Source organism: Castor canadensis, chromosome 9, assembly GCF_047511655.1.
Source record: "Castor canadensis chromosome 9, mCasCan1.hap1v2, whole genome shotgun sequence".
Classification (NCBI taxonomy): domain Eukaryota; kingdom Metazoa; phylum Chordata; class Mammalia; order Rodentia; family Castoridae; genus Castor; species Castor canadensis.
Window position 1 is genome coordinate 54,637,797 of NC_133394.1, and position 12,123 is coordinate 54,649,919.

At 34.9% G+C, this 12,123-nt stretch overlaps 1 protein-coding gene across 4 annotated transcripts in view; it reads left to right on the plus strand.

Annotated features, from left to right (window-relative positions):
• Prdm5 (PR/SET domain 5) overlaps positions 1-12,123 on the plus strand; it is a 212,912-nt gene that overhangs the window by 84,254 nt on the left and 116,535 nt on the right. For 3 of the 4 annotated variants that reach the window (XM_074041652.1, XM_074041653.1, XM_074041656.1), the window contains exons 4-8: positions 2,459-2,630; positions 5,132-5,306; positions 6,410-6,502; positions 6,778-6,899; positions 10,969-11,048. In XM_074041652.1, the coding sequence (XP_073897753.1) occupies positions 2,459-2,630; positions 5,132-5,306; positions 6,410-6,502; positions 6,778-6,899; positions 10,969-11,048 (642 nt within the window). The remainder of the gene's footprint in view (positions 1-2,458; positions 2,631-5,131; positions 5,307-6,409; positions 6,503-6,777; positions 6,900-10,968; positions 11,049-12,123) is intronic. The other variant, XM_074041654.1, reaches the window with a different exon arrangement.

Genomic DNA, 12,123 nt, shown 5'->3' on the forward strand with positions numbered 1-12,123 from the left:
GGAAAAGGCAGTTTAGAGTCATGTGGCAACTTGATGTAGTCCTCGTACAGGAGGGGAGTGAGTAAATTAGAATGCTTCATCTATGACAGTTATGTCCCATTTTAAGGACTTTTTTGTTTTATTGTTAGATTAGTATTATAGATACACTTTATGTGGAAATGGTTTTTTCTTGATTGCCAACTTTGTATATTGAGCTTTATAGAAATGACACTGCTATGCAGTTTGAGACTGATTCAGGGCTTTAGTAAAGAAGAGTTAGGGAAAGGATATTGAACATAAAATTCTTACTATTTCATTCTTCTTTTCTGCACCTTAATCATTTGTTTTCATTTGTCTTTTACTGCAATTAACTATTGAATAGCAATCCAATTTTTCCCCTAAATTGTTAATTTGTAAGTCCAAGAATTGTTTCAAAGATGACTTCCTTTTGCTTGGATTACCCGTTCGTCATTGTAGCTGGATAGTGTGGATTTTCACAGTTCACTACCTTTTCAATACAATGAATTGTGCCTGTGCCAATTGTACAATCATGGTTTCTCTTATATCGTCCACGTGTGGACAGCAGCCTGCCAACAAATAAACAAAAACCAAGTTAACTCAGACAAATGCAGCTGAAATACCAAAATACTCATGGCCTTTTCTAGAGTTATATTTATTTGCACACAGTGGAGATTAGTATTTCCTTGTGAAACAAGATAGAGTTACTGTTGCTATTCCTAACCCCCAATGCATGGGTTCATGAAATTTATCCTAATGAGGTATGGTACTTGAGAAGGGACAATGAGCTAATTGTCAGAGAAAGTTGAGGTTTATAAGTAATACAGGATGTTGAAGGGAAGGAATTTGCAATGTAGATTCATCTCCTAGACATGTAAGAGTAAATAGGGATAGAATCAGAAAGAATTAGCCTGGAAGGCATCTTGAGTTCATTTGGTCCTAACCAAAGTACATCAAATGATGGCTTACAAGACTGTAATGTAGAGGAGAGGCCTCTTAACCTAACAAGTTTGTGAATTCCAGCTTTTCATTTGCATCCTAGTTTAATATATTTCTCTTAATTCCATATGGATCTTTTTTATAGGAGGGCAAGTTCTGAGAGAGAGAATGCTATGTATGTACTTTTTTTTTTTTTAGATTCACTAACTAGACTGTCCTAAAGATGAATTTATATCACTTGTGAAAGTGAAGGTTCACTTCTGAACCTGTCTCAGAAAAGATGAGATAATAAAGTTTAACTTCATCATTTTACAGATAAGATAGGAGTTCCAGGTGATAAGATTGTTGCCCAAAGTGATACAGCCTAAGTGACAAACCATAGCTAGAAGAGTAATCTTTAGACTCCTAACTAAACTTTCTTCTTACAATATACCACATCTAAATAGCTACTCTAGGAATACATTAATGACAGCTGTAGCTAGTCAGTGGAATAGAAGTTTCTCCTGTACATGAGACTGAGGCCACATAGTAAATAGGCTCCAAGTTTGGAGTATGATCAAAGGAAAAGAGAAAAAAAAAATTTGTATGTTACTGAGCAGTAAATAAAAAGAATAAAAAAAACTATAAGAGACCAAATTCTCTTCAGCTTTTAACCTTAACTGTATTTGATTGTATTAGAATCATTTGTAAAGTATGCAGTGAAATTGAAATTATAGCCACATAAATTAATTAATTCTTTTATATTCATGACTTAACCTTTGTAGTTTTTCTTATGGTGCCAGTCGTGGCACCATTTTAGTCTGGTTCTAGGATTTAGTATTTGTGTGATCTTTACAATTTCTTTATCACTTGGAGCTTCGAGGAACTGACCCAGAATAATTCCTCAACTATGTAAAAGAGAACAATTGTGGGTGCTGTCTTCTGGGGTCAGCCAGCTGTGCTGCCCCAGTTCTGGCTTCCCTTGTGATTGGCCCAAAGCCTAGAAAGGCATGTGCACCAGTTGATTCCAAGTGTGAGGTTTCCCTAGGATTTCCAGGTTCTTCAGCATTCGTCTTCTGTGTCTGTTATTTCAACCATGTCTGATTTCTGTCTTCCAGCATTTTCTTTAAAAAAATTATGTTGTTGGTGGTCCTTGTTTTTTTGTTTCTCCTTCTCTTTTCTGTAATTTTAGTGGGATTAGGAAGGCCAGAGAGGTAGGTTGCATAAGATGGCTTGGCCAGTACCTTGAACGTGCCAGATGTCTAGGCTTTCTGCTTATATTTAGTGTAGCTTCTGCGAAATTCTGAGGGACACAATTTACTTGCAGTTCTTCTGGTTTGTTTTGTTTGTATTTTACTTGCCAGGTGACAGACTATTGTCATCTTCCATTTTCAGTGTCCATATGAAATGGAGATATGGAAAATACAATATAACTTCATGGGGACATGGTACTCAGCATATTATGAAGTGTTTGTTTTTTTATTTCTTAATTGCCACCAGAAAATAATGAATGGCTCAAGATTTTCTTAAAATTTTGTTTCAGGAAGGAGAAAACATTTTCTACTTGGCAGTTGAAGATATAGAAACAGATACAGAGCTTTTGATTGGTTACTTGGACAGTGATATGGAGGCCAATGAGGATGACCAGCAGATTATAACGGTGGTCAAAGGAGAAGTTGAAAATTCTAAAGGACAGTCATCAGCTAACAGAAAAGGTATTGCATCTTTAATTGGTGATCTGAGAGGAAAAAAGTGGAAGAAATATACTTTGAACTGTTTGTATTATGTTGCATTATAATAGGGTGGAATCAAAATAGGGTTTTTGTCAAAACTACTCTTGAGGTTATCTACCTGTATGCTCATCTTCTTAATAGTAGGAAGAGTATGTTGGAAGTAGGTGACAGATGCATCCTATTAGGATGACCAAGGTCAAGGGCTGGGATGCATTCTTAGGGTGACAAGGTCAGAATGTTTGTGAACCTCCTAAATTCCTATTTAAATTCCTCACAAGTAGTGAGGATTTTCATACTCTTGCCCTGGTTCTATCGCTAATCAGTCTTGAAACACTGGGCAAATCATTAACTGTGAGTGTACTTTTTAAAAAATCTATGTATGGGAAAAGGAGAGTGTAGAGGTGAGATGTTGAGAAGGATACGGCTGGATCCTAGAGGACTGATTCCTGGCTTTGATCTTGGTTGAGATCCTTTGGAATCCAGAACTTCTCAAATCATTGCTAGTTTGTCCTACTTCGGTGACCAAAAACTTGTGATGACAATAGATCACACCTATTTAATTCACTTCTGCAGTCTAGGAGATAGATGTTACTTATCAGTCTCTGTGGAATAATCAATTATTATTGGACTTTATTTCTATTTTATTATTCTTTACTCTTGAAGGACATTTAAGGGAAATACAGATGATGTTATATAGATAATCACATTTTGTAACAGGTTGGGTTTTAGTCCATTTGGACTGAACTGAGAAAATTATATAATAAAAACCACCCCAGAAATTTATTGCTTATAGTTCTAGGGCCTGGGATGTCCAAGATGAGGCACTACACATTTATGAATATGCCTCAGAGCCTGTTCCTCTTAGGTGGCACTTTCTTGCTGTTTCCTGACATGATAGGCACAGATTGAAAGACAGAAGATATAACAAACTCCCTTGTTCATCTTTCTAGGGCAGTAATTCCATTCTTGATGGCAGAGGCCTCATGACCTAATTACCACCAAAAAGTCAAACTTCTTGATATTGTCCCATTGGGAGTGAGGTTTCTTTCACAAACATTCCGGCCACAGCAGACTGATTCTCACTGTATGGTGTTTTTCTATTTTGTGGAGCAAAGCCAGTTCAGAAATGATGCGGTTTCATTAGTTGCAGTGGTAGTAATGCTCTTCATAGGCATTTTCTGTTCTAGTTATATGCCATTGGCTAGAAAGTATGAGTGTTCTCTTCCCATTGTCAGCTTATGCTTCTGTTTCTTTATTTTAGTTGGATTATTTAAGAGGAAGAGGAGGACAGGCCTAGTCTATTCTGTTTTTTAAATAAACATTATGCTCTTTAGAATATCAGATTTGGGGTGATGGGAGTTATTTCTGCATTATTATGGATTTTTAAAATTTACTTTTTTCTTCTTTGCAGCTAGGGCTTGCTTGTTACTATTATGTCCATTATTTTAATTTAAAAATAAGTTTTCCTACTTACCTTTTAATTCCCTGGTATCTGCTTTCATTACCAAAATTTTAATTTTCATTATCTGTGAGTAGAAACTTTAAAAAGATGTCCATAAATGTAAGAAGCAGGTACTTGTTTGGGTGTTATTTTTATTTTAGAATTCTTAGTAACTCATTTATTTATAAAAGCAGAGAAACAAAACCCCAGCAAAAGAAAAAAGAAGACACTCAACTACATGGCAGTGGAGAGTTTGATTAAATAAATTGTGTTTCCTGAAGGTTAATTTTTTTTTAATTTAAGAAGATGTTAAATGAAAAAAAAAGAGCAATATGTAAAATTGCACATAAAGCGGGATCATAAATGCAGCTAGTCCTAGAGTGTGCTTAAAATATGTTTGCATAAAAGATAAGTCAGGCTTGGAAATGTATTACAGTAGTTGTCTCTTCAGGTTGAGATTATTGGAGATTTTTATTTGCTTCATATTTTGTACTTCAAGTTTATTTGATGATCAGGAAAAATACGTAATTTAAGTACCATATGAGAGGTTTGGGCAGAGTTCTGTCAATCCATTTAGGACAGTGGGCCTCACTGACTACACTTGCTATAATCAGCATTGTTTTATGACTTGTGGCCTTTTTTCAAATATGTGCGAGATTCCCCTTGCTAATTCAAGGTGGCGATTTCTCCTAGTAAAGCAAGAAGTGAACTAATGACGATCCATTTCAGGAAGAAGTTTTGTTTTGCAATTCAGTTGTTGTGTTACAACTTTTGATCTGAAAAGTTAAAATTATAGGGTAAATTAAAAACTGAAATTGATTTTTACTAATTTGGTGAAGCACTAGTAAAATGATTTAAAAAATAATGAATTTCTCTCTAGTAACATTTCCTGTTTTATTTTGTGGCCAACACTTAATATTTGTAGAGATAATAAGAGTTTGATGTATTAAACACAACCAGTTTGATTTTAAAATGAGGGCAGGGGAGTAGTTCCTGGCTTTGAAGTTTCATCTTATAAATAGGCTTCCTTATCAATGTGCAGATCACCTTGGCTGTGAAGATGAGTATGCCTGTCCCCAGTGTGAATCCAGTTTTACCAGTGAGGAAATTCTTGCTGAGCATCTTCAGACATTACATCAGAAGCCCACAGGGGAGAAAGAGTTTAAGTGCAAGAACTGCGGGAAGAAATTCCCAGTTAAGCAGGCTTTGCAAAGACAGTGCGTATATCCAAGCATACCTTTAAAATTACAGGCTAACACTTAATTATTCCATTTGGCTTGATTCATAGTTGTGTGTGTGGGGTGGGGGAGAATAGGCATTCTTCATTCATATTAACTCATCTTGTTTTGAGTATAGAATGCTGATTTTTGAAAAATTCTGATCATGAAGTTTATAGGTAAATCTTTGTTTAATAACTTGGCTCTAAAGATCAATTTGAAATTGATAAATACTAATCTGACCTTGAGATGCATGAATTAGCCAGTACTTTGAGGTGACAGATCAAGTTTCAGATATCTTTATTTGATTTTGGCTCAGGAATCAATCAAAGAAAAAATTAAGAAATGGAGATCAGAGTAGGAATAATACATGGACATTTTCAGAAGCACAGAAATTTTGGAGGAATAATATAAAGATGACTAGGTATGACAGTATGATGAATTAAATGATGCCATACACCGCTCTGAGCTACTTTATTATTTTAATAAGCTATATTAATAACAATTCATTACATAACAATTTATAGTAAGATATTTTACTTAATTATTTTATAGGTTCATGAATTATTAAAAGTGAGACAGTAAATACAGATATTACAAACTTTTATATTTAACAGGTTGTCACCTTACATATGAGTAAGAAATCTTTAACAAATTTTTTGTTCTTTTTTTGTTTCCATTTATTATATATATCAGCTTTTGCTGCTTATAATTTGAGAGTAAAAATTCCTATTTTAATAAACATTTAAAAATTTGAAACTTTTATAATAATAGTGATTAAACACCTGGAAATTCAATTAGTTTCTTTCTTTCTTTCTTTTTTTTTTTTTAAATAAAAGCCAAACAAGGGCTATATATTTTTTAGTAAACAGACTTTAAGACAGCATTTTAGTTGGCTTTTGTTGCATTTGGCATTGAATATTCTACATGAAAGATACCCTTGCTGAGCTGGAGCTTATAGTTAAATAAGGTACTATTGAAATTTAATAAGGCATAAGCGGGATTGTGAACATGACTTTATTTGAAGTTGGCATATTCTCATATGTTTTGTCTTAGAGTTCTGGTTTTTGTTTTTCTCCCCTCTCCCTCTCCTTTCCTTTCAGTGTTCTTCAGTGCACAGCAAAACACAGTCAGAAGGATTCTTCACGAAGTTTTCAGTGTTCTCTTTGCAGTTCTTCCTTCAGTTCAACATTGAGGTTTTGTGTCTAAGTTATGATGACTGTTATATAATCGTGGGTCATTTTTTGCATGCACAATTTCATACTTCTTAGTGATTCAGCATTATACTAATGAAAGAATTTAAATGCTTTCTTTCTTACCTCCACAGGTAATGCATGAAATGACCCTGAAACTCTTGTAGGGAGCATGTCCTAGGGAGCATGTATCAAAAAAACCTGCTGTGATGTTTGAATCTTGTAGGTATGTCTTTTCCATTTCTTTTTCCCGACGCCCTTTGCTGCTTGTCTTGTAGTTTTGAGCAGCACCAGGAAATTTGCCGGGGGGATGCCAGATTCGTGTGTAAGGCTGACAGCTGTGGGAAGAGGCTGAAGAGCAAGGATGCCCTGAAAAGACACCAGGAAAATGTCCACTCTGGTGAGTCATTAGAAGGTCATTTTTAATGGGGCTTCCTCTTCCCAGGCCACAGTGATCTGTTTTTAGTTCTCACTCTTGAGGAGATGCTGGTCTGACTCCTCCTTGTGCTTCATACAGATGCAGAATTTTTTCTTTCCCTGAACACTGTTTTTCAAGTTGATTTCAGCAGCAGTTGTCATTTTCTCCTTTTAGAGTAAATCATAATTGTATACCTAAGCAGATTTAGTTGTCCTCAATATTCAGATACATGAAGAATTATTATTTTTTGATAATTTTCATGTTTTAGTATATGAAATTTCTTACATAAATTGTTGAAATTGATAACCGAAACTATTAAATGATGTACTTTGGCCTTAATATTTTTACAGTACAATTCAATTTTTTAATGCTTGCGTTTCTTTTATATTAGAGAAAATTCCTAACTGTATTTTGACACTGAATTGAACACATTTGGATTAATAAAGCAAATAGTATTTGAATTTCTTCTAATTGCTGACCAAACAACAAAACACATATAAAAGTTTGTTTGGTCACTTAGATTTTATCTTCTTAGCACTTTGTAGGCAGTCAATAGATGTATTTTGGTTTGAGAATGACTCTGTTGCACTGAGTTGAACCAGTAGTTGTTTTGTCATAGGGTAACTTCTTACTTCCTCTGTGTCTTTTCCTTAAAGGTGTTCATGGAACTCCATATGTCCTTCATACATACACATTTCTCATTTCAAAATCACATTTGATTCTGCTCTTTGCTTCTGGGAAGTGGGTAAAAATGTGTCTGTAGATATGGAGGAAAGTGGACTTGTTTCTCTTTTCTATTTATTCTCACACATTAAAAGAGTGGTGATACCCAGTGTCTACACCCTAGGCTTGCTTCTTGTCCACAAAGAATTGACTTTCATAATGAAGCATAAGGCTATAGAGGCTGTCAGAGTATGGCTGCTGCTCCACCTGGGCATCATTGGTGTGGGCTCCACATGAAGTGTGAGCTATGCATAAAAGTTCTGGGTGGTGGAAGGAAGAATTTTACATGTTCAGGTTGGTTTCCATCAGTAGGACTTTACAGTGTTCTGTTTTTCTTTTTGAAGAACATATGGCTGATACATAGAAAATAGCATTTTTCTAAATTGAAAGTATGCTGGGGCCTTCCCTATGATTGTAAAAGGCAAGCATAACTTTTTGATAGACTTCATTGTTTTTGAAAAAAATGGTGTTCTGGTTAAAATGCTGTTCTTAATTTTCTCCATTTTTGTCTGCAATGTCAATGTAACAAAACTTTCATGTCAGTTTTAAAGTCAGCTTTGCTGAACTAAGTAAAACACCAGATGTATCCTGCAAGTCTGGAAACATTTTCATTCTTGTTACTGGGCACGTGGTCCTCACACTGAGCTTTAAGTGTAAGAGGCGTCTTATAATTGGCCTTGGACACTACGATATTGTAGAATTTGGAAATGCATGGTGATTTTGTAGGAAATAATACATAAGCAAAAATTTTGTTTTATTATTATTTTTTCTGTGTTGTGGGACTATAAAATGTGAAATCTCGCTGTATTTTAGCTAAGGGCCAGTGTGCATACCTTTTGCTGGGTTTGGTCCATGATTTCAGTTTTTCATTTATAGTCTGTGTCTTGCCTCTCTCCTTTTCTCTGTGTCCTACAGATTTTGGGGAGAAAATATTCCATGGTAAGAATAACAAGGAAAGCAGTATTCAAATAGATGACTATAGAATTCTGTAGTATAGCAAGTCAAAGGTATTCAAGAAATAGGAGATCTCGCAGTTCCTACTTATGGTGGCAGATTTCCTTGGTAGGTGATATAAATTGAAGAAGCTGAGAGAAGAGAAACTGAGAACTTAAACATGGGTTACATTTTTTTTTGCATAGAAAACATAACATGATGGGTGGGTTCTTAGACTAGCTCCTAAAAGCATACTTACTCCACAATGTGTAGTTACTCAAATTCTTTATTAATTGTGTGTCCCGTATGATTGTGTGCATTCCTTTTACCTACTGATTATTTGTTCCTGTTTTTTTTTTTTTTAGTGGGTGGGTTGGGTGGTGGTGCTGAGGGTGGCACTTAGGGCCTCACATATGCTTGGCAAGTACTATACCACTGATCTGTATTTCTAGTCCTGCTGAATATTTTTAAAAATTGAATGTGAAAGTCAAATACTAGCTTTACCTGCATATTGGAAAACCAAAATTTTGGTTTTGGCTTTGGGTACATGCTGTTGTTCTTGAACCTAACAAAGCGGGTAGAGTGGTGAGAACCTTCATGGTTACCCCAGAGGAAATGAAGGTACTGAGTTCCTCAACCCACTTCCCATCTCTCACTTTTGCTTAGATCCTGTAGGTACTAACAAAGATGTATCTGTGAGAGAGAACATTTATCTGTATTCTCAGATGAATGAAACACAGAATGAAATTTTTTCTGTGTTTCTTTTCAAAGGAAATAAGATTCTAGTTCTAGAGTGAAGAAGAAAAGAAGATGTGAGGAGAAGAGAAAAGATTGGAGAGTAGGGATGGGAGTTTGGTGTATAGCCTGTAGTACTGGCTGGAAGGGTAGTGGTAGGAGTAGAAGGGTAAAGTGAGAGCAGTGGTTGGAGACATGGATTTTCTCCTCTTTTCCTCCTCTGACTATTGGGGAAGCTAGGGCCTAGTCTTAAGAAACAGCTGCTGTGAGGGGTGGGATAGGGCAGATGGGTAGAAGATGGGCAGTCCCAACAAATGGGACATGAAAAAGGGGGAATATTACTTCTTATTGGCCCTCATGTATTACGTACACACACACGTTGGTGAACAAATGCATGCAGTCAGGTATTTATTTGAGAAAGTAGCTCCTTTAGCAGCCATTTTACTTGTTAAACATCAAGAAAATTTTCATAGTTGTATTATGTAGCATGATAGAACGAGTTAAATGATGTGCTCTTTCCTTGAATATCTTAGTAACTTGAAAAGAAAAATGAAAATTCACATTTTTCTTTTTCTAAAGTATGTTTCCTTTTCCTAAGCACAGTCCTAAATAAGATAAAGTCATATTGTAATATTGGTTTTACTTGCTTTGGATTTGCTTCAGAGTGGTAGAGAAGTGGGAGAACATATATGGTTGAGGTTGGGGCAGGAATGGTTGAAGATTAGTCATTGTTAGTATCTGGTGGTGGGTATCCAGTGGTTGGTAGTGCTTTCTGTGTATTTGAAATCAATCAGTTAAAAGGGGAGAAGTTATTCTGTGGTTATTTATGATGGTGCAGATGACATTGTTGCATAACATGTAAAAAGCTGTTTTGAGTCTTTTCTGATTCCACTGTAAAGTTTCAGACATCAAATGAACTATGAATAAAATTATTTTTCAAGATGAAAAAATTGGGTTTTATTTTGATTTGTATAATAGTACGAGTTGCCAATGTCACGTTTTATTATGCTTGATTTTATTTCTTGACATAGTTTGATAAAGCATGTGCTCATAGATTCTATGTGGGAAGGAATAATTTATGAGTTCCATCTTATAAAATGTATCTGATGAAATAAAATGTTTTGTTGGAATAGAAAAAGAAATGTAAAAATAAATTTGTGAATTAACAAATGCAGGTTTTTTCTTTTATAAACACATTTGGTTAATTTTTATTTCATTTATTATGAAAATAGGTGCTTCTCTCTCTCTTTCTTTCTGGTGGGACTGAGGTTTGGGCTGTATCCTTGCAAAGCAGGGGCTCTACTGCTGCTGTGTTTATTTCGGAGATTGAGTTTTGTGAACTATATGCTTGGCCTGGGCTCTAACCACGGTCCTCCTGATCTCAGCCTCCCAAGTAACTAGGATTACAGATGTGAACCACTGATGCCTGGCTTGTGCTTTTCTCCTTTATTACTATGTTAGTACATGGGAAAGTGAAAAGCCAATTTTATATATGTAGAAAGTGGTATATCATGCTGATCATATTTAAAATACAACCTTCTCTTTATCTGAGTTTAATGGATTTATTCATAACACTGAACAGTATAGAATTCTAAATTAGGAACATGGAATTGCATATCATATGAAAATACTAATTTTTGAGATTTCATTTCTGTTTTAGGAGATCCTAAGAAAAAGCTCATATGTTCAGTGTGCAATAAAAAGTGTTCTTCAGCATCAAGCCTGCAGGAACATAGAAAGGTCAGTAAGATGGAGACTAACTTTCATCATAATATAGGGTCTTTTAGCTTTTATAGTGTTTGCCATGTTTTTTATATTGTTAAGCTACAGCCTTGTCCTTAAGTGATAACATAGCCTACAGTGCAAAACCAATATGCAAAAAAGTGAACCGCAGAAGGGTATTTCGAGTTGTTATTTGAAATACCCCTTCAATGCCCAGTGTCATGTCCAGCTGAATCCTTCACTTAAAATATCCCTCCTTATTCTCAGGCTTTGACAGGAAATATGGATAAATGAGAAAAACATACATTTTTGTATATTTATAATGTTCTGGGAAGTGGCCTTTGGGAAATAAATAAAAGTATATTTTAGTTTAATCTGACACAACAGAGACAATAGTGCACTATTTTCAAAGGCAAAAAATAATGTAATAATATTATGAATTGTTAATATGTTTTATTGAGGTTGATTTTACCTTTCTTAGTTATTTTTTGGATGTGGCCTTCCCCCCTTCCCGAGACCAGCTTTGGACCATGATCCTTTTACAGTTTCTGTGTATCTGGGACCGTAATCAAGCACCTCCATGTTAAGATGGGGTGGATCTTGCTCATTTTTTGCCTAGACTGGCCTTACACTGTAATCCTCCCAATCTCTGTCTTCCATGTTGCTGGGATTACAGACACATACCACCATGCCTGGTTTACTTTATTCTGTTTTTATAAACATTAATGTAATAAAGCATCCACTCACAGGTTTGTATGTCCAAGTTTTGCTAGTAGAAATAGTGATTATATTAGGAGAAAATAAATTTAATGTTTTAAATTTATAAAAAAATGACAAGTTGTTATTTTGATGTGAAAAAAATCTGAAAAATAAATAGGAACTATTAACTCTGTCAACATTAGCAATGAGTTAATAGAATTTATTTATTTACATTTATCTTTTTTTGATGGGACTGGGGTTTGAACTGAGGACTTTCTGCTTGAGTTAATAAAACTTATAAGACAGAGCTAGAATAGAATTTCGGTTTTTGACAAAGTTCAATTATTTCCTAATTTCACATACTGTTTTTTTAGAATATCTAGGCATATTAAAA